The sequence below is a fragment of the Musa acuminata genome, chromosome BXJ1-3, assembly GCF_036884655.1.
Source record: "Musa acuminata AAA Group cultivar baxijiao chromosome BXJ1-3, Cavendish_Baxijiao_AAA, whole genome shotgun sequence".
NCBI classification, from domain to species: Eukaryota; Viridiplantae; Streptophyta; class Magnoliopsida; order Zingiberales; family Musaceae; genus Musa; species Musa acuminata.
The window spans coordinates 36589805-36616401 of NC_088329.1; the positions used below are offsets into that span (position 1 = coordinate 36589805).

Consider the following 26597-nt stretch of genomic DNA (forward strand, 5'->3'; position numbering starts at 1 on the left):
GATTTTAGTGATTTTTGTGATTATAATATTAACATGGGCTGTATCGATTTTGTTGGTAGTTGATATGATCAATTTTGATTCGAGCATATTAATATTCTGAATATTATCATGTTTTTGGTCTTGAGAAGATCAAATCAGATTGATAGTTTACTTCCTTGGTTCGATGTAAACCATGTACTAAACCTAAAAGATTAAAAGATTAAGAATATATTTTTTTGTTAATAAAAATACTAAAATATCAGTTAATGAGATTTTCCTTTACATAAATTATCTAACATACAAACAAGGGTTATTTTTCTATAAAATATCAATATTTTAGGTATTTTTTAATCAATGCCTCCTATTTTATTTTTTTCGAATAATACTACTAATTTAAAATTATCCAAACTATCTCTTAAAATATTTTTCACATTATAGTATTTTGGTCTGTCACAATGTTTTAGGTCTGTTACATTATTTTGACCACTACAACATAGGCACAATAAAGCCTACTTAAAAATACTATAAATAATTTAAATTGACTTTAAACATTAATCAAACATTTATAATGTTTTCAGTATATTAATAAAATATTATAAAATAATATTAAAAAAAACTATATAAGCCAAATGACAATACTGAAAACTAATAAAAAACTTTTTGAGGGATATTTTGAATATTTTTAAATTAAAAAGTATTATTTAGAAAAGAAAAAAAAGGAATAGTGAATGGAGGTAACATTGACCTAATTGGTGGGTTCCACACGAGCCCCATCACAATGCGTAACAGAGATGGTAGGTAGATGCGTGGGTCGATGGATCGGCAGAGTAAGCGTAACGGATACTTGCACGGCACGTGTGCAACTCCGCTGGTGTATACAGAGAACCCAACACCGATCTCCTCCGTCAATCACAGCCAAGCGAAGCGAGAGGGGGACTGCTCCGCCGACGTGGCTGGCTCGGTTCCTTACCTCGTCGCCCCGAAGGCCACGGCACGCATGGCCTCCTTGGCCCCCGCGTTGCGGCCTCCGTCGAGGACGGCAATGGGCTTCCACGGCCTGAAGAGGAGCTCTCGATCTCGCTCCGCCCGGCTGGTCTCTGCTTCCGGATCTCCTTCAAGAAGTTTCGTTGTCAAAGCCTTATCCGAGGTCGTGATTCCTATCATTTTTATCTCGTTTCCCAATCGCAGAAATTTTGCGTCGTTTAGTGTTCTTTGGTTTCCAGTTGACATGGTGGATTGAGAACATTAGGTTGAAAAATGAGGTGCTTATTGTTGTCATTGGTTGGATTAGTGGAGATATTTGATATTTGTGATGAAATCGCATAGCCTGGGCCAAAAAAGGATTTCTTTTACTTTCTCTACTACTTCTAAACTAGCAATGTTGTGAAGTTTTTTGTTTTCTCTTCTTTTTTTCGCGTTGATTGAGTGAGTGAAAGATTGATGTCTGCAGAGCCACTTGCCATTACTGGGGAATAAAGCACCGGATTTCGAGGCCAAAGCTGTTTTTGATGAGGAGTTCATAAAGGTATGCTCTTGTTTATTGCTGGTTTGATTGCTTATTTGAAGCCTTGAAGGTGTGGAAATCATTAAGATATGTATTTTTTGATATATCACAAACTAGGTATTAATGTGGGCATTTCTTTCTTTGCTGCTCTTCGTGAAAGTTGATTTATGCTGTTGACCTTTCAAAGTTCATATAGGAACTCATATTTACATTCTGACAATTAAGCTATGCATCTTGGTTGATTGCATTTCCTAAGCTCACCAATTATTCGATGATGACAATTAAGCTATGCATCTTGGTTGATTGCCACCTTTCATGATAGAAGCTGAATTTTCTTCCTTTATATTGATTCTAAAAACCATCTGAACTCTGTTTATTCTGTTTTTGCTGTTTTCCTTCTATAGTATACGGAACAAAATGACATTGACTGTTAAACAGTTCCAGAGCATATGTTCTCCTTGAACTTTGGTTATGCAACAAAATGAATTGTACAGAATCTTGTCACAGCATGTCTAAATTGTCTGACATTGTTTGCATGTTTTATTTAGTCTTCACTAACATTTAAGTGGCATCAAGTTTCTCTTTTTGCATATTATGATTAGTCTTGTTTGTTATCCAATTGGCAGATCAAATTATCTCATTATATTGGGAATAAGTACATGATTATATTGGGTGAACAACCAATGCTACTTAATTCGAACGCTCGACTTATGAGAATGATAAGTTGTGTGCTTTTATGTCAACTAGTGAGATATTTGAACTAAACCGTGGTCAGGGCAAAGTCCAGCTCACTTGTCACACGCATGGCATTTATGTCATCGGCTACAACAGGTAACTGGAACACGGCCTCAGTGCTATCTTCCCCAACTCACATTGGCCCCAGCCGGTCCCACCTTCACCCGTGCTAAAACAGCCAGTCCTGCCTTCACTGTATTTATGTCAACTTCTTTCCGTAGTACACACAAGGATGTGCTCCAGAACGAAACTGCACCTTTAACTCGTCATCGGCCACCCACGAGAAGCGCGAAGCGAAGGCTTCCATCGATGGGTTTATTAGCCAGTAGGCCACACCCACCTTGCAAAAGAAAAAGAGAGAGAGAGATGGCTCTTGAGGAGATCATCTCTCTGATAACCCTTATATGGAGGGTTCTGCGATTCTTATTGTGCTGCCACTCACTGTCTCTGTTCTTGTGGTTGCGATAAGTGCAATGAATCTCTGGACATATGAGGGAGAAGTGAACAGTGTCATCGGCAGCAGAAGAATTTTGGATTTGGTGGTCCGGCTTCACCTGAAAATGACAGCTAAAGATCGAGGAACGAGTGAAGAAAGCTGCCTGTTTAGAATCCTACCCAATCAAGTGTTTTATGACATGCTTTCTTCCTTGCAGTTTGATGCAACTTTTACCTTTTCATTTTGATGTTGAGTTATAGCTTTACTAGAGATGAATCTTAGCTTTTATCCCACAATAAATGCTTCTGTCTAAGATAAGAAGCAGTTGCCATCTTTCATGATAGATGCTGAATTTTCTTCCTTTATATTGATGGTAAAAACTATCTGAACTCTGTCTATTCTGTTTGTGCTGTATTCCTTCTATAGTATATGGAACAAAGTTAGAATGTATTACAAGACATTCTGTTAAACAGTTTCAGTATACTTTCTCCTTTAAATTTGGTTATTCAACAAAATGAATTGTACAGGATTTTGTCACCTTCATCTATATGTCTAAATTGTCTGTCATTAAGTGTTATATGTCTGCTCAACAAATCCTCAGGTTTCTTTGTGTGTTGCATGTCATCATTTGTCTCAAGTGGGTTCAAGTTAGGTAGATACCTTTGCAATAATGTTCAGCAGTAAAATCCTAAGATCAAAGCTTTCTCACAAATCATGATTTGAGGTGAACCCCCTTTGAGACAAATGATGACATGCAACGCACAGAGAAACTTGAGCATTTGTAGATCAGATAAATACAGATGAAGGTGACAAGAGTCTGCACAATTCATTTCATTGCATACCCAAATTTCAAGGAGAAAATATACTAGAACTATTTAACAGAATGTCTTATAATTCATTCTAACTTTGTTTCATATACTATAGAAGGAATACAACACAAACAGAATAGACAGTTCGGATGGTTTTTACTATCAATATAAAGGAAGAAAATTCAGCTATTATCATGAAGAAGCATTTATTGAGTTAATTTAGACTTAACAAGTTGTCATATGACAGTGACATAAGTGATCGTGGGATAAAAATTAAGATTCATCTCTACTAAAGCTATAACTCAACGTCAAAATCAAAAGGCAAATGTTGCATCAAACTATAAGGTAGAAAGCATACATCATAAAACTCTTGTTTGGGTAAGATTCTAACAGATCAGCAAGTGGCTTTCTTCACTCATTCCTCAATCTTTAGTTGTCATTGTCAGGCGAAGCCTGACCGACAAATCCCAATAGAAATTCCTCTGCTGCAGCGACGTCACTTTTCCCTCATATGTCCGGATATTCATTGCACATATCGTGACTGTGAGCAGCAGCGGTAGAAAGAAATGCAGAACCCTCCATATAAGGGTTACTAGGGAGATGATCTCCTCAAGAGCCACCTCTTTCTCTCTTTTTCTTCTGTAAGGTGAGTGTGGCTCACTGGCTTATAAACCTATCGATGGAAGACTTTGCTTTGCGCTTCTCGTGGGTGGTCGGTGACAAGAGTTAAAGGTGCAGTTTTTTTGTGGAGCACATTCTCGTATGTCCTATGGAAGAAAAGTTGATATAAAGGTGATGAATGCGGGATCAACTGCTTTAACACAGGTGAAGGCAGGATTGACTAGGTCGGTGTGAGTTCGGGAAGATAGTATCGTGGTTGTGTTTCGATTACTTGCTATTATACTGGTGACATAAATGCCATGCGTGTGACAAGGGAGCTGGACTTAGCCCTAGCCACGGTTTGATTCAAATATCTTGCAGGTTGACATAAAAGCACACAACCTATCATTCTCATAAGAGAAGCTATTATCAAATATACATGAAAAATAAATCTGTGAGAAAATCCATCTCATGGATGTTTGTGTAAAGTAATTGATAATGGTTTTTTTTAGAGTTCTTTTTTTTGTATGCAAAAGGTAAATGGCGAAGGTGGAATTCAAACCCAGGACCTTACGATGGACTGTCAAAACTTTTACTAGTTAGGCTAATTAGCACCTTCAAGTTTCATGATTGATGATATGGAGGCCGCCCACCAGAGAAAATAAAAAACCTTAGCCAAGTTGCGAATGAATCTTGGTGTTAGGATTGAAAATGATGAGTTTGTTCAGACCAATACTCGACATACTTTTGGATTTTCTCGCAGAAATTCTTTGTTTCATGGATATTTGGTAATGTCTTCTCTTTCCTCATCAACTGCATGTGTCCATGACAGCATTACTAGAAGTAGCTGGAGAGTGACCATAATGCTTCACAACAAATCAACTATTCATGTATTAACTCATTCAACTTCAACTTTAGCTGTATCCATCATTTGCAGAATTAAATGTTGGTAGAATCCTCTTATTTACCCTATAGATTATTTGGCAAACCAAAAATTTACTTGGATTGCTAAGCTCACAATGGGATAATTGCAACAACCATTCTAAATCTTTCAGGTTACAGAATGCTTGACACAGCTGCAATCACATTCTTGCTGAGTTTAGGATCTGGCTTCATCGACGTCTCTCTCGGTTTCCATCCAGCAGAGCAAACCTCTTCTGGCTCTCTTGAACATACTGCAGTGCCTGCAAGACAGGAAAAGCTACTGCACTGTATGACATGTATTGAACAATCACAGCTAGATGAAGAATTTAAACAACTGCAAAGAGGAGACATCCCTCTAAGATACTAACAATGCCAAGGAAGAAATTGCAGGTGGTTTATAGCTTATTCTGTAGTTAAAATCCTGTCTTATGTTTGGAAAATGGCAGTCACATTGTCTGACAAAGTATGTGAAGTTCGAAGCTCTAACATTTATTTGTGTAAGCCATTGACAGATTGCTTAGAAGTCAACACAGAATTGAAGCTCTGACCAATCAAAACCATAAGCTAAACCAAGATATAATTAATTACTTACTTCATAAATGTTCATTGCCACCATTCATGAACCCTAATTTCAAAATCTGTTGTATCATCATCTTGCAATTGATTGAATCTTCCAACTCATGTCTATATGCAATGATGTGCAACTTCATGTATACATTGGTGACAACTTCCTGTAATAATACCTTCTTAAGCATACAGATGCAGGCAAATTCTAAATAGTTTTAGGGGCTAAAAAGTAAAAATAGACTTAATTAAAGGAAAACTTGAGGGCGTTGATGCAAAAAATGCAAGTCCAGTTTTTGTCACCGGCTACAGAAGGTAACCGGAACACGGCCTCGCGGGCTCCGTACTATCGTCCCCAAATGACACCGGCTCCAGCCGGTCCCTCCTTCACTCGCGTTAAAGCAACCGGTCTCTCCGCTTTAGTTTCATTCCATTGAAGTCTCGGTGTCGTTTGGTTTCATCTCGTCGTCTCTCGGCATCCCTCTCACGGCATGAGCAGACTCACAAAGCTCGGCTTCGCTCTCGCACTCGTCTTCTCTATCTCTCTTCTCGGGTTGGCCGCCGAGCTCCTCTACCTCCTCCATTGCCGTCGTCGAAGGCGGCGAAGCGGCCAGCCTGAGCTCGGCGACGGAGTCGGAGTCCCCCGCAACGGCCCGCCCCCAAGGGAGCTCCTGCACCACGTCCTCTTCTTCAAGCACCGTTCCCGCGTCGAGCCAGCCCGCGCCGCCCCGCGGCCGCACGCGGACCCGCCGAAGCCCGCCACCGAGGAGGCGGAGGAGGAGTGCGACCTGGCCCGGTGGCGCGCCATGTGCCTGGGCCCCTCGAGGGCCCTGTACACCATCAACGAGGACGGCGAGGAGGAGGAGGAGGTGGTGGAAGAGGAGACGCCGTGCGCGTCCCCGGTGTTCTACACCCCGTCCTCGTCTCCGCCTCAGGGGGCGACCGAGGACGGAGGCGACGCGGGAGGTCCCTCGCCGGCCATGCGGCCGAGCGGACGTCAGTGTGTAGTAGTGCTGCGTAGGTGAAACGTACGGGTCGCCCGTGCCAAATTTATGAGAACTTAGTGCAGCTTCTTATTATTCTTCTTTCTTCTGAAAAAAAAAAAGCTGAATTTTCAAAAAAAAAAAAAAAAACTTATAACTTTATATTTTTCTCGTCGACGTGATAAAATCTTTTTGACATTGTCTATCAACTTCGTACACAAAAACATAAGCGACTAAGGAGAGAAGAGACGATCGACGAGGATTACGATCAATCAGGTGAGACTATCAAGCACCAGACATCTTGGCACGGGACGAAGGTATAGTGGAAGATAGCGACCGACAAGAGACTTAAAATATTGCATGACAAAAACTCAAAATTAAAGATTTTTTTTTAAATTCACTATATATATAAATATAAATATATAAAAATGACGATATGTTGTTTTTCTTTTCTTGGCCTAAATCTCTTTCTATATATTTCTTCAAAGTTCGAAGGCTGTGTTACTTCAGAAGTAGTAATGGGTGTCATGAGGGATAGGCAGTGGGGCGGTCATACGAGGATTAATTGCTCTGCTTTCAGTCAATAAATGTTTGTCCTTTTTATGGTGCCTTCTTCTTGATCCTTGGTGGTGGGAATAACTCTGCATGAGGAGGACCTGTGATGAGGGAATCCATGAATCCATGGAGAGCACCCAAAGTTTAGACTAAAGCTGGAGAATACCACTTTGCTTCTTTGGAGTCTGCTTTGGTTTGTATTGAGTTCCCTCTGAGACTGCACTCTTTTAACTTTGTTTCTACAGTGATTCTTTGTCAGCTGATGCCAAGTAGTGTCTGCCATCACCCACCCTCATCCTATTATGAAGAAAAGAAATCTTGGTCTCCATCTCCATTCTTTTGGCTTCTGTGGGGTTAGCAGATCAAGATCATGCTTGGGTGCTTATTGTCTGTTTTGAGCAGTAGAAATGCTTGTGGGTGGGCAGAAAAATTACACCAGCCTTCTAAGGCACTTCATGCTTTAGACATTAGGATTCTATCTATGGCAGCAGTGTCACAAGAAGATGGGTGTTATCATCAGTTCAATCTTTATGGTATCTGTCTGGAAGATAGAAAGGTGAAGATGCATCTTGTAGATGCTGGACCTTTTTCTTCCTTGTTTGGAGAAAATTTAGAACCAAGGGCTCTGTTTGCATGCAGAGAAGAGAAGAGAGAGCATGCTTGCTTTCCTTTCTTGGATCACTGTCCTTTCAGTGTTCCAGCAGTAGTGTGCAGGATTTGAAAGCTCTGCTTGCTTCAATTCATCATCAATTGTATTGTCTTCACTATCTTGTCATCTGTCATTGTTCTATCTTTATCATCGTTATAGAAGTATCATCAAGTCAAACTATGCTTATAGTTAGAACGTTACGACTTTGTTGTTATTATCTCGTGATCATTAATTACTACTACTACTACTACTACAAAGCTGTCATGAACAACAAATCTCACAGGTCTAAAAAATGCTGAAGACCAAAGCAGGAAATGTGTTTGCTGCTTTTACGTTGTACCACACGGCATGAGGAAACAGTGATAAACAATGCATCTCACAGTGTCCATTATCCAAACGCCAAGCTGGTGTTTTAGAACCATGCAAACTTTGACCTTCACCAAACCTCCATAACGAGCCATTAATATGCTCATAATCATCAGATCAATAATCATCGGTCTCTGCTATTTCCCTCATCGTTACTCCATTCATTTTGGTGGCATGTGACGAGGGTAATAATGGCGACATGACGTGCCACGACGTCAGCCACGCCTGGATGACACCCTGCCCAAAGAGGGCAATAATGTCAACACGATGTGCGCTGACGTCATCCGCTCTCAGACAACGACTTCATCGTTGTCTGACCCAACACGCTTGGCCGAGACAGAGGAGAACGACGACCGAGGCACACCCATGCCCTGCGACAGTTCGGTTCTTCACGCAACGCCAACAATAATGTCAGACGCCATCAGAGGTACGATCCTGCTCCTGCGGGCAGGCACATCAGGTAACACTAAACTTCCCTATAAATACTCCCGAGTTCTAAACGATGAAAAAAAGGAAGAAGAGAAGAAGAACATACCACTTCCCATCACTAACTTGATCGTCGGAGGGGTCGGGCCGAGCTTCCGACCCGACCTGGGTGCAGGTACAAGGACGTGGTTACTTCTTCCCGACGCTGCGGAAAAGCTTCCCTCCCGACGCAACATCCCGACCGGATCACCGTGATCAGCCACCTCAGCGGTCTCGAGGAACACCGTACAAGATCCTCGTCCATTCGGACCCAAACCAAACCGCGTTGGCCCCGAGGCCACGACATAAAGTTGTTTACACTGACAGCATGCATCTTATTGCCCCGTCGACAACTAAACCGAGCAGTGATCCATTAGTTCAAACTCTATTATATCATAATTGCTAATCTAAGCTTCATAGGTGTGTGCAATACTCCATTCATTTCCGAAGACAGAGCTCACGTAACACTGCAGTTAGTCTAATCACACTAGTCCTTTTGTCCAAGACGTTGTAGCGGGTCTTGCCACCATTCAAAAACGTGTATTTGAAGATAAAAAAATGTTGGGTTTTTTTTCAATAAAAAATACACCCAATATATATATTTTTTAACCACAATCGACTCTAAAATAATTAACTGATAGTTTCGATTTTGCAGAATTTAGAATCCAGGCGACTCCAATTTCGAATCGGAACCGTCTATTTTAATTTCTAATTTTAAGTTCGGATTCCAAATTCCAAAAATCGAAATCGTTAGGTCCATATTCCAAGACCTAGAATTGTTGGGTAGATTCCAAGAACCAAAACCAAACTGCTGAAACCTTCGATTCAGTTCAGTTCCATTCCGATTCTCGCCCAGTTTGATTTTGATTTGAACCATGGTCCGATCTGAGAGACAATTTGCCAGCATAATCGTTTGAATACGTGATTTGCCACACCGAGCAACCTAACACCAGAGTAGAGACCAGAGTAGAGACCTCATGTAAGACCATTAAGAGGAAAGAGAGTTGACATGGAGCTTTGAGGACGGAGATCCATTGACAGCTCTCCAGTACAACAACAAGATCACTGCTACTAGTTAATATTACGTCATGTCTCGATTTGTTTCCCTTGCTCACAAGTTCAGGTAATTAGGCCAAAATTTATGCACACAGTAAACACATTTGCAGGGGAAAAGATTGGGCGGCAACAACTACTAAGTCTTAGGTTTTTACCTCTGGCAAGCAAGGAAGGGTCTGCTGCTACAAGACCTGATTTAGCAAGCAAACGACGGTGTGGTGTTGTGTTGGAATTCTTCAGTCTTCTTTCATCAGTGACCTAATCCATGCTTCATAGAAACTTGGTTCCCACCAAGACTGAGCTTTCCCAAGTCCAACGTTTGCCAATCGATTGGTGAAGGATCGACGACGACAGACGGACTTGTACCAAAGCACGAGGCGGCACTTTTGCTTCTCCGGTGGCGCCCATAAATCATTCTCAACCTCTCTGCTTCATTCTTCAGAGACTGATGCTGACCTGTCAAATGTAGCAATTCCGGATGAAGAGAAGGAGATAATAACAAGCAGGATTTGCGGGTATATGTTACTGCATGTATTCCTATCTTTGCTAGCTAATGTAGGCCACAATTATGATATGCTTTCGGGCATGCCACCCAGTTGATCTGCAAAATGATCAAGATAATCCGTATTTGACAATGTCTAACAGATATAAAGAAGATCGTTTTGGCTAAAATCCTGAGATTGGCCTACCTAAACTCTTTAAATCTTCTTTCCCTTCTTGTCTTGCAAATGTTCAATTACCTTTTGAAAAATTAATGTTTATCTGTTGGACGATACATGATACTCAAGATGATTCTGATGCTTTGAATCATATAGTGACAAAGGTTAGAATGTCTCAACTATAATCGAATTTACTAGAAACCAAATTAAAAATTGGACTTAACTCTGCATCAAGCATAGTTGAGTACCAAACCATAATCGAACATCTAGACGAAAAAATCAGAATTCTTTTAGAGCTGACAAGGAACCAGTTTGATCCTTAAGGATACAACTCTTTTTTAAGAAAGCAGACACCAACGGTTTTCAGAGATGCATAGAAATTTAGTGAAGCAGGTGAATATGACAAGAACAAGGACATGGGGACTTGGAACGGGGGATCACATACCATGCTTGATAATTTTCTCCTGCTGAAGACTAGCAAGTTGCTGCCTTAGTTTCTTGTTTTCTACAGATAAAGCAAGACGGTACTGAAACAGAGAAGCAACTCTTGCAGCCAAATCTGCTCCCAGTGTCTGCAAAACAAGACAAGCTAAAATGAAATTTCCACCAAGAAAAACCAGGGAGAGAACCAAAACAAGAAAAATTGCATGATTACCTGAAGTATGTCAACACTTCTCTCAAGTTCAGCAATATATTGGAGTTTACGAACCCTGGAACGCTGACCTGAGCGCCTGAAGAAGTATCTGTGTAAGATAAAAAACACCAATTTTCCAGTGGAAAGGGAAAGGTGCTTCACAAGAATGTGATACACATATAGCATAGGTAAAGAAAAGATGAGCAGCTGAGAACCAAACAAGATCTTAAAAAGATCATGTTAGCTATGAAACATGTCACATTTGAAACATAATGAGATTAGTAAAAGCTATCATAAAAAGAATTCTATTACAACACACTTAAAGACTCACCTCTAGTCCAACCAGCTTTAAATCCACATAATTTTCAATTAAGAGAACAATACCAGATGATGACTTGGAAAGAAAGGAAGCCCTCAACATATAAATAACAAAATTTCAATTAATAAAATAATAATTTTCAATTAAGAGAATAACATGCATACAACCAGCATCAAGAACACAAATTTTCAATTAAGAGAATAATATCACAAGGCTTCCAGATATTGTCTTGGAAACAAAGGAAACCCTCAACATACAAACAATAATGTAGCCTGCAGCCATATGCAGCAGCTCTTCTCTTATATTTTTTATATTATACACAGTGAACCAGAATATTCAACCTGAGAAAAAGAAGATTATCTAAAGGACCAATGCCCATTTGGATGCACAAGTGTACTCCAAATCATCTACCAATTTACCACCTGTTTTTCCAAATAAATTGACTGAAATAACAGCCACTCGGGAAGAAACCCTTTTTTTACCATAACCATAAAGAACCAAAACTTTACTATAGCAATATGACTTGCAGTTTGTGACTTCATATTCTCAAAGGGTTGCACAGACAAAAGGCATTTGGCACATGAATTTAGCTCCAAAACATTTCATGCATGGATCTCAGTGTTTGTATATACAGCTTGAACTATGTAGCACGACAGTGAATCACAAGCAAGGCAGAACTAATGATATTGGTTTTGCAGAATGACTTGCCTCATGCTGAAAGGATGGCACCATCATGTCACAAAGGATACCAGCGTCAGCAAGTTGGCTCACTACCTTGCCTCAAAGCATGGCATGGGCAATGCGAGCTTATCTTATATGCATGGCCATGAAACCATTCGATTATCATAATCTAAACTTGTTTATGCCGAAACAGAAAATACGACAGAAAAAGCAGATACAACATCAGTGTTGTCATTGTCATATAGACATTCTCTGAATACCATCGCAATTAAAAATACTTTAAATTACCTCAAAAACTTAAAACTATACTGTGAAAGATAACCAACATAATGAAATTGACCATGAGCTAAACTCCATCATCTTCACTTAAAAAATCCTTAGAAAATCAACCCTATAGGAAAGACATATTGATATTTTTTACAAAAATTCCGCCTCTTTTCCATGTAGTAGAGTATGATGATTGGGTGATGCTTGAGGGTCTTTGGTCACTAGTAAGCATCCAATATACTAGAGTTGCAAATCACTGAAAGGAGTCTGACATCAGACAAACAGAAAAGGTAGAAAACAGAAATTCTTGAAGCCAGAATAGCACCATCTTAACTTTCCCTTAAAGACACAAAAGGATATACACAACATATACACAAAAAGTAAACAAAAAAGAAGTCCAAAAGCTGATAGGAATATGTAGAACAGGATGTCCACAGTAAACCTGGAAAGTTATTTTCTAGTTGTTAAGGCACTATTAAAAACAGGTACAAGAATTATGCTCATACAAAAGGCTACATTATTTCCATGACTAATTAGGATTCAATATAGTCTAAAGCTTATTAATCTCACAATGCTTATCCTTCCAGTATGTTAGCCATCATAACATGCTAGTAGTGTACAAAATGTATAATATATCTAACGCAAACTACTTGCGTACTTGATCATAAAATCAAGAAATATGAGATTTTCACAATGTATCTAAACAGATATATATGTTTTGATATGACTAATAAACGAGTAGAGACTTGTCCCTGATTTATGTAATACATATGGTCAAATGAGTAGAGACTTGTCCCTGAATGAACATAATCTGGCTTACCTTCTTGATATACTCTCGGAATCAAGATTGCCTGATGAAGTTGAATCTTCTTTTTCATTTAACTCATTTATAACAGATGTGCTTGGATAATCCACAGTTAGATACTGCAGTGGGTTGCTCGGAACATCTTTCAGCAAAGCAGTCACTACCGAGCTCTCTAAGTCGTCCATTTTAGTCTTTTGCCTTGGCGAGTTAGGCCCATACACACAGTTCCCAACCTCAAACCCATAACCAATTTCGCTGGCTTCCTCGGACTCCCGTGATTCATGGAGGATACCATCGGACAGAGCATCTTCTTCAGTAATTGGAGATATAGGACCATGGAAACTTGTAGCCACCTCCAGAAGTGCTACTGGATCACTCGAGGATCTCTGCAGAGAGATCCCTCTAGGACTAATCTCTGGGTCGGTCAAAAGGTCATCGAGCCATAGAGGCTGCTCATCTAGAAGGGAACCATGGGAAGGAAACCTATGGTGCTTGGCGCACAATTTATCATCTGTCTGTGTGGTTTGAGGTTTAGATTCCAATGCTCGGCGTGTCACTCCCCTATTCTGAAAGGGGCAGCGAGGAGGGAGGGGGGCCGGCCGAGACATGATGCGAAGAGATAATTTTCCCTCAAAACCTAAAAATCACCACGCAAATTGCTTCCCTTTTATTTCTGACATAAAAGGATCCAAAACCAAGAACACACATATTCATCAAACAAGCAAATTATGAAAATAAAGAAGGATCCCAGAAAAATACATTGAAAGAAGTATTCAGGAACGGAGACTTCAACCTAAAAACATCAATTGAAAAAAGGAAAAAAGAAAACCGAACTACGTTATGACAATCTTTGTCATCATCGATCGATTACAAGAGACGCCGTGCAAGAGAAAACGAAAGACACCATCATCGTCTGGGTTCGAAATCTCAAAGCGTGCACGGATTGGGGCAACATTACAGCTGCTTGTGAGATCAAAACCCTAGCAATACCCAAGAATACGCACGGCACCGCTCGGAAACCAAACAAGAACTCGAATAACTAAAACCCAACCAAGAGCTAAACGGGAGAGCAATGAAACAGTGTCCCTAAGCACGCCATCAACCTTGACCCACAGAAACAATATAAAACAAACGATCAAAACGGCAACGAAACAGAAAAAGCGCGGACCAAAACGCAACCACTGAAGAAACAAGAAAACCTGAAACGCATACAGAAACGGATTCGAGCTTCGGAAACCGGTCGATCCGCATTGGATTAAGGAAGACAAAGACTCGAAAAAGAAGGGCAAAGAAGAAAAAGGAAAAGAAAGAAGGAATGGGAGCAGAGATCTTGTTGCTTTGGGGGAGAGGAGAGAGTTCTCGATCGGCTCTCGTCGGCGTACCTGGTTGTTCTACTTGGGGTATTGAGAGAGGGGAAGCGAGAGAGAGAGAGAAGGTGGGGGGGAAGGGGATGATGGCAGCGTGCAGAAGACACTACTGGCAGATGCCTCGAAGAAGGCCGAGAGATCACCAGAGCAGTCCACTTGAAAGCGAAGGCAAAACGAGAGAGCGCTTTTATAATCGAACGATTTTACATATTTACCCCTCTCAATTTTCTTATATACATATATCAATATTTCAATCCTATATATACATATGTTGTCTTTTAATTAAATATTATATATATATATATATATATATATCTATATTTTTGAATGGACTTATAGCATTTTGATGAATGTGAAATCTATTTATTTGGTTATTTTTTTATAGAAATTATGGGAAATAAGAATATATGTAGTAAAACATAAAAAAAATCACAGAGAAGTTTTTTTGTTGGAATTTATCCAAAATATTTATGATAGGTGAATACAAATTTATTAATTTTAATTAAATAGATAATATTTTGGGAAAAATATTAGATATTTGTTTGGATTTTGATGAAGCTTCTTGTGTATGAGAAGTGAGACATGAGCTAGTCGAATCGGGAAACTGAATCGACTCGGTCTGGTTTGATTTGCCGGTTTGATTCCGGGGTGACCGGTTGGGTTCAATTTCGTTTAAGGAAACAAACAAAATTTCTTATAAGATTAAAATATAAGAGATTTGGATGGGTTCAGTGGACCCACTAACATTATTCTAATAGGGGTGCTGATATGGTGTCACACATACGTGGACCGAACCATACACGTAAATGGTCCACGTGTCATAACACCTCTAATAGACCAATGCATTTGACTCCTATGTGTAGGCATTAAAAAAATTTCATGGTGATAAGCATGCATGCAACAAAATTATTTTCTTTCTTCTTTTTATTCAACTAAACAAAAGGATTTTTAACTTTTTATTTAAAAATATTTAGTAAAGATAAATATAGTTCCCTAAAATATTAATTGTTTTCGTCACCCAACATTATCACATATTTATCCCTCTAAATTTAAATTTAGTTTTTACAAATTTTAGTTATATAATATATGTAATTGTGGTTGATAAAAAGATGTTCAAAATAATAGGATATATATATATATATATATATATATATATATATATATATATATATATATATATATATCTTATTATGCTCTTCCTCTTTGGGCGGTTCAACGGATTTTAGAATTCCTCGCGGTGTCAACGAACAAACAAAATCGATCAACGACATGCGAATCAGACGGACTATATCAGATCTCAATAATACTTCAACCAGATCAACGGTTAGATGAACTCTGCGAAGCAATAAATTGACCAACATTAAAGTCACCCGCGGAAGACCGTACCGAGAGCTCTGTACCCACCGCTCTTCCCTCGCCGGCCAAATCGAAAGCCCCACGCCATCTGCCGGAAGCTTACGAGTTATTGGAATGCCGCTGACTTCAACGCCGCTATGGTGAGCGCGTGAGTCGCTTGGTGGGATTCTTCCTTCGTTGTCAGTCTCGGCTTTGATTCGTTTCGTTGCCTCCGTTGGCAGCCGCAAGGCGACTTCATAGAGCTTCACCGAAAGCGCCATGGGTACCGGCTCGACCACTTCGAGCGGAAGAGGAAGAAGGGAGCCCGTGAAGTCCACGAGCTATCAGCTTTTGCGCGAAAGGTTTCGTCGTTTTCCCTTCTTTTTCTTTATCCTCTATATAATCTGTAATTTGTTCGTTTATTGCTACTTTTAAGTTCTTGATGTTCGCTATTCGAGTACAAAATTTTCGGTTTCTTGCAGGTTTAACGACTCGTTCATATGGTGACTACAGGTTCTTGGTGTTAAAGCAAAGATGTTTGCCAAGAAACGTTATGCGGAGAAAGCGACGATGAAGAAGACGTATGCCTAATTTTCCCTTTTCATATAAAACAATGTCTTCTAATTAGGTTTTAACAACAACAAATTGGTTTGCTTTTTTTCTTGAAATGATCGTTGACAGAGTTATCATCCATCCAAACGATAAGTGATTGATAAATTTGTTGCAGTGGGCATGAATTATGGTTGATTATGGACCTAGCAACATAGAATTTGGTATCAATTTTCTGCTTGATCGAGGTGTTATATCATGCAAATTAGGTGGTAGGGAAGAAGAAGATGGAGGTGCATGGTGGAATTACCTAGGAATTTACCTTGGATGATTCGTTGTATCTAGCAACATGGTATGTGCTGTATGATGTAAATTGATGTAGGAAAGAAGAAGGGCTTAATTGCTTGGTGGAATTATTTAGGAACATATCTTAGATGGTTCTGGCACAAAATATATGCTTTACATAATAATTGATGAGAGGAATCGACAAATGTATGTGCTCTAAAATGTTGACTAAAGGATTTTGCACTGCATTGTGTTTTGCTTTTTCAGTGGTGCAATAAAATTCCAGAGGTTCTTTTCATTTCTTTTTATGTGGCTTGATGCTTTTGTTGTTCACAAGCTTATCTTTTGTCATATATTGTGGGGGTGAAAGAAAATATTTTTAATTGTTAGCACTTATGTTCTCTTTACAGGCTTGCAGTGCATGCAGAATCTTCATCCCGGCGAAAGGTAGATGATAAGGTTGATGAGGGAGCCATTCCTGCATATCTTTTGGATCGTGACACAACAACACGAATGAAGGTCAACACTACCTCTCTGTGGCCTTTTATTGGACTATGTACATGTATATGATGAAAATTTCTGGCAAAACCTTTTGTTGCTATATGTGCAAGTATATGATGAGAAGTTTCTTGTCGTGCTTAATCTGTAGGTCCTTAGTAATACTATTAAGCAAAAGAGGAAGGAGAAGGCTGGAAAATGGGAGGTCCCTCTACCAAAGGTAAATTGTTTTTCACTAACCTCTGTGCTTTATTCTCATATGTTCTTTCACTCTTAAGACATTCCTTTGTGGATTATAAAATCTAAAGCAACAAATTTGTGTTGATTGATTCTCTTAATGTCCTCCTACACTTTTCCTTCATCCTATAGACCACTTTATGGATGTACCATTTTTCTTCTTTAACAGGTCAGACCTGTGGCAGAAGAAGAGATGTTTAAAGTTATTCAATCTGGCAAAAGCAAGAGTAAGTTTGGTAGAGTAATGTGGAAGATTTTTTTGACACATCACTTATCCTAGCATGGTGGAAGATTTGTGTCAGCGTACCAATCACTTGTGTTAAGTTTCTTTATATTTTTTAATATTTCACCTTTATAAAGGACTAGTTAAATATTACCATTATGTTTGCTTGGGATTTTGGAAGATGTATATTTTCTTGCTTTCTTTTTGTGCAAAGATTTCAGTTAATGCACATTATTTATTTTGGGAATGGTACCTAGAGGTCAAAATGCCACCCAGTGGGATTAACTACCTCTGAATCACCCATTAAATATATTTGAAACCGGAAACAATTTAGTTTTACATCTGAATAGGAAATTAGGAGTTTAAACTTGTTTGACTTGAGCCGAGGCATGAAAATATGAGTTTGAGTTTTTTTGTGTGGTTATTTTGGGAACTTAAAGATTTATACATATTGTATAGTTATCAGCGAATTTTTTATTTTGGTTTAATACAAAGAAGCAATTGAACCATTAGGAATTGAACATGGAGAGGACTTTTGTAAGATGTGAGTTTACCAGTGATACTTTAGGTATCTTTTAATTTAGAAAATAGCTGCTCTTTCGGCAGTGAGATAATATAAAGATGGTGCTTTTGAGAGGATTGTGGAACTGTGAATCTTTCTAGATATGGAAGCTAAAAGTGCAGCATCATCTTTTTTTCTTGTCCTCTCACAGTCTGACATGTAGTGTGAATTCAGCTTATCTTACAATTTTCTTTTATGAAAAAACAAAGGGAACATAGTTTTAGGGATTAGTGTATGTTATATGACCTCCATTGCATATCAAACTAGGAGATCACGTTCTTGTAGTTGTTGCTGCTCTTGTTGTTTATGATGTAAAAACTGCATAATCGTGCGGTATTTATGATTTTCTTATGATCACATTTTTCATTATAATTCATCATGAGAATTTCTTCTGATCACATTTCAAGAACTTATTTTATTTGAATCTTGATTATAGTTCAGACATCATGGCTTACTGCTGTTGTTGCTGCTGCTGTAAGTACCTCTTGATTGCATTTTTTTTTTTATCAGTGGAAGAGAATGGTTACAAAGGCCACCTTTGTTGGACCAGGATTCACAAGAAAGCCGCCAAAGTACGAGCGATTTCTTCAACCAACAGGTTTGAGATTCACAAAGGCCAATGTGACACATCCCGAACTGAAATGCACCTTCAATCTCGACATAATCGGGATAAAGAAAAATACAAATGGTCCAATGTACACTGCTCTTGGGGTCATCACAAGGGGAACTATCATTGAGGTAATTTTCAACATCCTTCTCACTGGTTTTTCTTTTTCTTTCTTTCAAAGGTGATCAGAAGTGGCAATATATTGCAAATAATTTGTCCAAAGACCTAGTGATTCTTCAGTTGCCTACAAGAAAACCGAAGATGACATCAGCTTACACAGACTTGAGACTTGTGTCTTGTACATTTGATTTCAGGTAAATGTGAGTGAGCTTGGTCTTGTTACACCTGGAGGAAAAGTAGTGTGGGGTGAGAATGTTGCCCACAAATCAAGTTCGTCACCGATCACCATGTTTTAGAAAATTTCTAATCTTTTTGCCTCCTTGTCATGCAGGAAAATATGCTCAAGTTACAAATGAACCTGAGAATGATGGTTGTGTAAATGCAGTTCTGCTTGTCTGACTCCATTCCGGTGCTGTAACCATCAGTATTGACTCATGTTGAGTGATTGTACATATGTGAACCATGTCATGCAGGTAAGTTTAGCCATCTTTCTTTGCTCTCTTGTCCAACTTTAACTTTGGTGTGGGCTACAATATTTTCTTGGTTTTCAATGCTTCTTCTGTAGTTTCTTCCTTGTCTTAACTAATGATACATAATGTCAACCATAATGTCAGAGAAGGAATCTCTGAGACACACAACGGGTTAAAATTTTGATGATTGAGAAGCTAACCAGTGATTAGTAATATCTTATGGCCAGCTTCTCTGCCCCTCATGCATACAAAAGGTAAACTAGGCTTGTGTTTCCTGAGACAGATGCTGCTTTTGCCTGCTGCCTTGCTGTTGGCAGCTTATGCTCATGTATTGTTCAAGAACTATTTCATCAAAATGTGCTCAATCTGGGTGAGAAAGACTCAAAATTTTCTCCCACTTAATTCTAACATGGCACACGCATTACTTGCTATCAATTTCATTAGACCTATTAGCTATTTCATGAAACTATAAGCTTAATTAATGTTATGATCTTTTTTTTTTACTTAATATTTTGTAACCTGTGGGATTTTAGAAGTTACAAAAGAAATAGCATATATAAAGAGATACAGATCTTTTCTTTCCTGATTTTGCCATCTTTAATTCACTTGCTAGCATTATCTGCAAACCTAGAAATCTTTTCTTCTCCTTTCTCCTTGCCTTTTTGGAGATGGCAGTGCTTTGGGACTGGGGACATGCATGGACACAGTTTAAGCTATATATCATGGATTCTGAAGAGGCTTTGGGTGTGGGAGATTGGGCTGCAGTGTGGTACCTTCGACTGGACCTCATCATTAGTTGCAGGAGCACTTCATGATGGGGAAGAAAGATCGATCCATATTCTGGAGAGATAGTTACATATAAGCCCTTGCAGAATTGACACAAGTGTTCAGAGGGAACACTTAAAATTGTTTTGTAGTGTGCAAATGTAATCCACAGAAATTTTTTTTAAAATGGTAAATGATGATGATAAATGGAGTTTTAAAACTCCATTTAAAACTTGTTGGATGATAGTATGAACCCTTAATCTTTAATAAGTAAATTTGGTTCGTCGTCATCAATATTTTAGATATAAAAATGGAGTTTTAAAACTTCAACATTTGGTTTTTATATATGATATTCTAATATACTTAAATACTCAAAGAAAATCCTGAATAGATTGATGATGATTTATTTTGTTATCAGATCAGACTTGAGAACTCTTAAAATACTCAAATAATAGAAAATTCAATAAGAGCAATTAGTTATACTGTATTTTTCTTGGATCGATCGGGAAAGTTTGAGGCGAGTTAAATAATTTTATGGGATTATAATCGTAAATAAAACCTTTATTACACTTGATTATAGATTAAAAATGAAAATATGTCAAATTGGATTGTGAAGAATCCTAAATTAAAAAATAAAAAATAATAAAACAAATGCTTTTTTCCTTTGATTTACTTTTTGAGTTCATTGAGTTCTCTTTTCTGATCGATTATTTTTGGCCCCCTTCTTTCTCTCAAGACATTGCCTTCGGTTATGTCACTCTCGAGTTGACAGCACAAAAGTTGGAGAGGATCACGGCATTGCAGGCGAAAGGTGTCATGGAAGTCCAGAAGGGTCAGCTCGCCACCCAAACTCGGAAGAAGAAGAAGAGGAGCTTGCATTCATCAGCACTGGCGATCGCAGATGAGATCAAAGAATCAATGCACTTCACGAGTGTCAAAAGTCATCTTAACGGGCAGCAGTTCATTCCCATCGGTCTCTTCTGCTCGACAGCAGGAGAGCTCTTCTATGTCAATGCCGTGCTTGATGCGGCGTTTGGGAGTTTGAAGGATGAAAGACCTGTTGAACTTCACTTGCAGATCAATGATTCAAGAACTGCAAAGCAAAAAAGAGTTACTACTCGTCTGTTTAGGTGCTCCACTCTTCCGGGATCCATTCTTGTCTCAGGCGCTAGTTCACGTTGGACGACGGCAATTTGTGCCCGATACATCCGCAAATCAAAATATAACGGACAAGAGTAACATGAAATCACTTGAAAAAGGACATACCGAAGTCGGTTGGCCGAACCAAATACCTTGTTTAATAGGCTCAACATCGACGCAAACCCGACCGCCGACACGATTGGAAAAAGAATAGACTCTCAAGATTCCAATACTCAAAAAGATGCATTCCAATGCATTGTTCACAAAAAATGCATCCTACTCGGATCAAGAACAATTCATCAACATTAGTCTTTTGGAAGGCATAGCAACATCTTCGTTGAAGGTATGCAACTCAAGAAATCTCACATCATGCGGGAAAAAAATGGAAACATTAATAACCAACAAGCTGCACACTGCTTAAGATGCGGCCAGTCAGTGTTGCCGCATCAAAGTTTGAACACATTCCGGAAAAGAAACAAAGGAGAAATGACACTCATATTACACATTCATCATCATGTAGATAGGTGTCGGTCGGTTTAACCTTAGACAAACCCTATTAGAGATACAAATATTACAAAGAACAGCGATCCCCTAAGAAACTACCATAAGCTACATTATGCATAAAATGAACTCTAAATTATCCTACTCGAAAACCATCTAGAAATAGCCTTCTAAAGGTAGGTAGTTTTAAGCTATAACAGGTTATTGACTTTGCCCTCACATGAAGTCCATTGGATCATTTGGGGAATGAACACCGACTGACTGACCGTTTGAAGAACTTTGTGCCTGAGATGGATGCAGATGATGAGCTTGGCGTCCGCTTGGGGGAGGCGATTGCTGCGGGTGATAGTAGTTTGATACAGACTGCCGAAGGCCTCCATTAAAAGGATTTCCATTTGCATTCGGAAGTTGTCCGGTTGCTATCTTAAGCCGCTGCACTTCTTCTCTCAAAGCCTCGTTCAGAGCTAAAAGAAGAGAGAAGGTAATGATCAGCAACATCATGCATCAAGACTCAGCCTTCAATTAGTAACTTCAAGCAGCAGATATCAAGTCGGCAATCTAGCTCAGGAACCCCGGAGCCACAAGATCACTAGGAAACTCCCCTTCTCAGAAAATCTTACTTTAAAGAGGGAAGTTAAGCTGCCAATCCTTTGCCATCTCAAGCCAAACTAGTGCACCCATTGAAGTGGCATATCTATAACAAAGTAACCTTTTATAGTTCTCGGAAAGTTTTCCTAAGTTTGTGTAAATCACAAAAGATCCCAGGAATTTTTGCAACCTACACAATTGATATAAAAGCCTATCTGCATCAGTACCCCACGATATCCCAATAGGATAAGGATATTTGAAGCAAATTGCAGTAGTACCCTCCAAAGTTAGATTCATACAGAAGATGGTTTCAATAACAAGATGGGTGCAAAATGATCTTGTAGCACGGGGATGAGGGCGACCAAAGTTTAACTAGAGTAAGCATCGGGCAAATACAGCAGTATATGACCAAAGTTTCAATAACAACATTTTTTTTTCTTTTTCTTATCGTTGTATCGTCCAACTATACCACTGTACTGTACCAGTTGACATGTGCCAGTCCAATAAGATTCCAATGTTATTATCGATAATTAAACCTTTAGTGTAACAACCATGGATGGATTGTGAAAGTAAGGCCACCGACTTATATAAACATAGTTTACAAGGGTATACAGATAGATACTTTGGAGGGGTATGTATGATTACTCAATTCTTGAAAGGGCATATATGCGTGCGCACACACACACACACACACACACACACACACACACACACATAAAAAGAATATTCAGAACAAACGTTGATTAAAGATAGAGTTGCTAGGCCTCTCTAGGAACAAGCTTGGTGTCGGTATGAACACTATGAAGAGCAGCACAGATAGGTGTAGGTCTAGAAGGGGGAGCGAGAAAAAAGAGATGGGGAGATGAGGCAAGCTATTATAGGCTATAAGGTTCACTAATTTAAGATGCATGTTATAATCTAAATTATTATTTTGCATTTATCAAACTTATATGAGAGTTGGCTATTTGCATTTCATTAGGTTGATGTCAAGCTAGCTTGCGTCATGCCTGGCGTTAACCTATGGGTTCTAGGATGCTGGGAATAAGAATAATGGTTGAGAAATAAGGATATTCTCACCTAATTATCTAGATTGATTCATTAACTATGCATGCACAAGGCTGTTGCACTTGTGTTGTCAGCTTTATGTGACTACTATGACATGCTTGATCCATGTAAGTAATATCATATGGGTAGCTGAACCGAAATGTAGGCAGTGACATTTTTTTGGTAGAGTTAATCTGTGGCACACTCATGGTGCTACCAAAGAAATAAGTTCCTAGAACTTGGTATTGATCTTCTCATCCAAGAAAACATCTGATGTGTGTTTTGCTTGTATTAAATTTTGAACAGTATAAAGATATAGCTGGAGCTAGTTGCAATTCTGGATAGAATATATTATAATCTTCTGCTCACTTATCAATATATCTAGCCAAGGAACTCTTGTCGTCATCTTAAGCTTGAAATGCACTAACAGAATGCTCAATAATAACTGAGCTTAAATTATCAAACACTAGTTGGTGTATTGTTGAACACATACCATCTCTGAGTTGAGCTTGTTGCTCCATAGCTTGCAAGCGCAACTTGAGTTCTCTATTCTCGGCAGTCAAATCTGTAGTATCTCTCTGCAGTACAAAGGAATCAGACATCAAATCACTGTCCTTTCAAATACAATGGAAAATCCTCAGCAAAAGAGACTTTCCAACAACAAATCAATGGTTAAAAAGAAAGACTGTTAGTTTTGATATCGAGGAAAGAGCCTTAAGGAATGTGGTGCAATAAATGATACTTATGGAAGATGAGAAACACGAGAATGAATAATTTACAGAACTAAATTCTCATGAATGCTAAATTGAGGCAAAGCCAAGTGCAGAACATGACCCATTTATACAGTCCAGTGCTATACATTCCTACTTGATTGAGCAATACTGTATGATTTCAATGCTCGGCTGCTAATTAGATCAAGTTCATGCTTGTGGACACAGAACTGTAACCATATAAGGTCAATCCTCAGCCATTACACCCCGCAATGTTATGAGACTCATTTCTTAATTTATTGAAAATAGTCAGTGAAAATGATCACCATTTACATTGTGATTCTCAGCATCACACACATGAAAGAAAAGATTTATAAAATCAAGTTTAAAATCAAGTGTTTTCTACAGACCACAAATCCTATATCAACAAAAAACAAAGAGAAAGAAAGATTTCTAAAATGAGTGAGATTCAAAAGAGTTCATGCAAAAAGGAAGAACAAGACCTTACAAAAGATAAAACTTAAGTTAAGCCGTTAGGTTGCAGTTGTGCTTGAGTCAGGAATTCCATATTAAACCACAACATGATCACACATACACACTCGAGCAACAATAAATATGAAACACATGTCTCAGAAAATCTTGTTCGCAAAAATAATACGAGTTCAGTGGATATGCCCAAAACTGCCTAAACAACGTGCAGTATGCATATGCTTGAATAGGATAGTTACTGACATCAGTCAGTACATTGCAAGGAGATCAAGCAAGATTAAAGTACACCAGCAACTAAATTATTTCACCAGGAGCAACATCAATCCAGATCAGCTTCTGTTGATTGAAACAAAGAAATCAATGGCAGCACCAAACTCATGTCAGACACCAAACAACAAAGAACAGCAGAGGCCAGTCAAAAATATGCACCTGAAGAAGAGTGAGCTGTGCAGAGAGAGTGGTTGCCTCAGTCTGAAGTGTTTGCACCTTCCGCTCGAGTTCGTTTGTGTAACGAATTTTCCTCTCCTTGGATCGAGCAGCAGATTGCCTGTTTGCAAGAATCCTACAGCAAGAAATAGGTGGAACTCAAAAATCTCAGCTAGTTTTGCAGTATCTTGTATAAGATTAAAGCTAAATCGAGTGTCATTTAACATACTAAACGAAGTGGCAAGTCGAAAAGAAGCATTAGACAACATTAAATTCAGAAACAGAGGTAAAAAAAAGAGAGAGGAAAAAGAGTAATTTTTCTACAAGAACTGAGTAACATGGAACACATGCAAGGGGAAATGAGGGAAATGAACCGGAAACTTCTGCAAAGAACATTTATGAGCCTAAAATCAAGCAAAATTGGGAAGGGGAAAAGCAAGTTCTTGCAAGATATAAAGGGGGCAAAGAGTTAGAGGGAGAAAAGATCAAGCCTTTTCGCTCTCTTGGGATCCAGCAGCGACAATTCCGCCAGCTTATCAGCCGTCATGGCCTTCTTCGCGTAATCCGACAGCGACGCCCCCGATTCGCCCTCGAACGACGAGATCGACCCGTCCATCGAGCCGCTCCGCCGGTGGTGCCCCCTTCTCTCCTGCGCCCCTCCGCCGCCGCCGCCGTCTCCAGCCGCTGCGCCCGCCTGGAACCCCAACCCGTCGAAGAACGCGGCGTCTAGCGACAGGCTCCTGAGATGGGCCCCGGAGACGGGCCTCCCCGCCGTTGCCGGGTCCGACACCCCGGGCGTCTCGGCCACGAGCGTCCCGCAGCCGCCTACGTCGCCAGCGGAGACGCTGTTGTCGGAGAGCGAAGGGAAGTCGATGTCGAAGTCGGGGTCGGGGTCGAAGAGGATGTCGTCAGGGAGGCGTACGAAGGTCTCGGACTGGGACCGCCGGTGCGCGCCTCCGCCGCCGCCACCGCCGCCACCGCCGCGCGGGTTCGGCGGCGGGATCTGCCCGAACCTGCGGGCTGTGGGCGGCGCCATCGGCTCCATCGCTCGCTCCCACGTCTCGAGTGGCGGATACGATATGCCAAGACGCGACGGACCGCGGAATCGTGTGGTGGACTCCAAGGACGAGAGAGAGAGAGAGAGAGAGAGAGAGAGAGAGAGCGGGGGGGGGGTGGACTGAGAGGGGGAGGAGGCGCGGCCGTTCAAGGAGAACCCAAGCACTGAGCTCGCAGTGCCCTGCGAACGCATGAGCTGGGCGAATAATTCCACTCCAGTACTTCTCCCACCGTTAATGACTCACCTGCCTTCCACCTACCTGCCGTTCGACCGAGGAAACAACCGGTCCCTCGTGGGTCCCGCACTTGACATCGCCCCGGCCGTGGCGATTGGTGAGACAGCGGTGCAGGTACGGACACGGGTAGACGAACAGCGCGTCGTGAGAATGTTGTGGGTCAGAAACCCACGTCGAACTTGTCGAGCCGGGACGCACGGCGGTGTCTCCGTGTCCTCCTTCTCAGCCGTCCGATCGTCGAACGGACGGTCACCGAGGCGGGGCGGAAGACACGTCAGGGGAAGGCGGGCGTGCCTGCGTCGTGTCGAGGGGACCGACGTGCAGGTGAGTTAAGAGCGAGGATACGAATCAATTATGGAGCGTACGATCTGGATCGGACGGGCACGGATGAGGGAAGCG

At 40.1% G+C, this 26597-nt stretch overlaps 5 protein-coding genes across 8 annotated transcripts; 3 read left to right on the plus strand and 2 right to left on the minus strand.

Moving 5' to 3' along the window:
* The first annotated feature begins 793 nt into the window (after nucleotides 1–793).
* LOC135638734 (2-Cys peroxiredoxin BAS1, chloroplastic-like) lies at nucleotides 794–5473 on the plus strand. Its single transcript, XM_065152064.1, has 3 exons — nucleotides 794–1126; nucleotides 1430–1504; nucleotides 5119–5473. The coding sequence occupies exons 1-3, from the start codon at nucleotides 794–796 to the stop codon at nucleotides 5158–5160; spliced, it is 450 nt and encodes a 149-aa protein (XP_065008136.1). The 3' UTR covers nucleotides 5161–5473.
* A 569-nt stretch (nucleotides 5474–6042) lies between these two features.
* Nucleotides 6043–6576, plus strand: LOC135638741 (uncharacterized). The gene has a single exon (XM_065152069.1). The coding sequence runs from the start codon at nucleotides 6043–6045 to the stop codon at nucleotides 6574–6576; it is 534 nt and encodes a 177-aa protein (XP_065008141.1).
* A 3042-nt stretch (nucleotides 6577–9618) lies between these two features.
* On the minus strand, nucleotides 9619–14494 carry LOC135626998 (basic leucine zipper 34-like). Of its 4 annotated transcripts, none has more exons than XM_065132902.1 (5): nucleotides 14373–14494; nucleotides 13006–13627; nucleotides 10940–11027; nucleotides 10730–10856; nucleotides 9619–10081 (listed from the first exon to the last, which is right to left on the minus strand). In XM_065132902.1, the coding sequence occupies exons 2-5, from the start codon at nucleotides 13596–13598 to the stop codon at nucleotides 9876–9878; spliced, it is 1014 nt and encodes a 337-aa protein (XP_064988974.1). In that variant the 5' UTR covers nucleotides 13599–13627; nucleotides 14373–14494; the 3' UTR covers nucleotides 9619–9875. The 4 variants fall into 4 exon arrangements, with proteins under 4 accessions (XP_064988974.1, XP_064988983.1, XP_064988992.1 ...); XM_065132911.1 differs by having other exon boundaries at nucleotides 13006–13663; nucleotides 14373–14463; XM_065132920.1 differs by having other exon boundaries at nucleotides 10940–11015; nucleotides 13006–14494.
* A 1446-nt stretch (nucleotides 14495–15940) lies between these two features.
* On the plus strand, nucleotides 15941–19310 carry LOC135627017 (uncharacterized). Its single transcript, XM_065132928.1, has 8 exons — nucleotides 15941–16054; nucleotides 16206–16273; nucleotides 16937–17045; nucleotides 17176–17244; nucleotides 17431–17502; nucleotides 18557–18784; nucleotides 18968–19019; nucleotides 19105–19310. Exons 2-8 carry the CDS (start codon nucleotides 16227–16229, stop codon nucleotides 19170–19172), a joined length of 645 nt encoding a protein of 214 aa, XP_064989000.1. The 5' UTR covers nucleotides 15941–16054; nucleotides 16206–16226; the 3' UTR covers nucleotides 19173–19310.
* Nucleotides 19311–21615: 2305 nt separating this feature from the next.
* On the minus strand, nucleotides 21616–26084 carry LOC103979391 (transcription factor VIP1). The gene is made up of 4 exons (XM_009395523.3): nucleotides 25398–26084; nucleotides 24910–25042; nucleotides 23775–23859; nucleotides 21616–22113 (listed from the first exon to the last, which is right to left on the minus strand). The coding sequence occupies exons 1-4, from the start codon at nucleotides 25949–25951 to the stop codon at nucleotides 21866–21868; spliced, it is 1020 nt and encodes a 339-aa protein (XP_009393798.2). The 5' UTR covers nucleotides 25952–26084; the 3' UTR covers nucleotides 21616–21865.
* Nucleotides 26085–26597: the final 513 nt, after the last annotated feature.

Bases quoted from the DNA above. Each gene is read 5' to 3' on its own strand.
- LOC135626998 (XM_065132902.1), bottom strand. From the start codon at position 13,598: ATGTCTCGGCCGGCCCCCCTCCCTCCTCGCTGCCCCTTTCAGAATAGG. The intron at 11,028-13,005 runs GTAAGCCAGATT...TATCTTACACAG, and splicing joins TCCGAGAGTATATCAAGAAG to ATACTTCTTCAGGCGCTCAG. The intron at 10,857-10,939 runs GTAATCATGCAA...CTTGTTTTGCAG, and splicing joins GAAGTGTTGACATACTTCAG to ACACTGGGAGCAGATTTGGC.
- LOC103979391 (XM_009395523.3), bottom strand. From the start codon at position 25,951: ATGGAGCCGATGGCGCCGCCCACAGCCCGCAGGTTCGGGCAGATCCCG. The intron at 25,043-25,397 runs GCTTGATCTTTT...TTCTTGCTGTAG, and splicing joins GATCCCAAGAGAGCGAAAAG to GATTCTTGCAAACAGGCAAT. The intron at 22,114-23,774 runs GTATGTGTTCAA...CTCTTCTTTTAG, and splicing joins ACAAGCTCAACTCAGAGATG to CTCTGAACGAGGCTTTGAGA.
- LOC135627017 (XM_065132928.1), top strand. From the start codon at position 16,227: ATGTTTGCCAAGAAACGTTATGCGGAGAAAGCGACGATGAAGAAGAC. The intron at 17,503-18,556 runs GTAATGTGGAAG...TTTTTTTATCAG, and splicing joins GCAAGAGTAAGTTTGGTAGA to TGGAAGAGAATGGTTACAAA. The intron at 18,785-18,967 runs GTAATTTTCAAC...ATTTGATTTCAG, and splicing joins CAAGGGGAACTATCATTGAG to GTAAATGTGAGTGAGCTTGG.
- LOC135638741 (XM_065152069.1), top strand. From the start codon at position 6,043: ATGAGCAGACTCACAAAGCTCGGCTTCGCTCTCGCACTCGTCTTCTCT.
- LOC135638734 (XM_065152064.1), top strand. From the start codon at position 794: ATGGATCGGCAGAGTAAGCGTAACGGATACTTGCACGGCACGTGTGCA. The intron at 1,127-1,429 runs GTCGTGATTCCT...TGATGTCTGCAG, and splicing joins TTGTCAAAGCCTTATCCGAG to AGCCACTTGCCATTACTGGG. The intron at 1,505-5,118 runs GTATGCTCTTGT...TAAATCTTTCAG, and splicing joins TTGATGAGGAGTTCATAAAG to GTTACAGAATGCTTGACACA.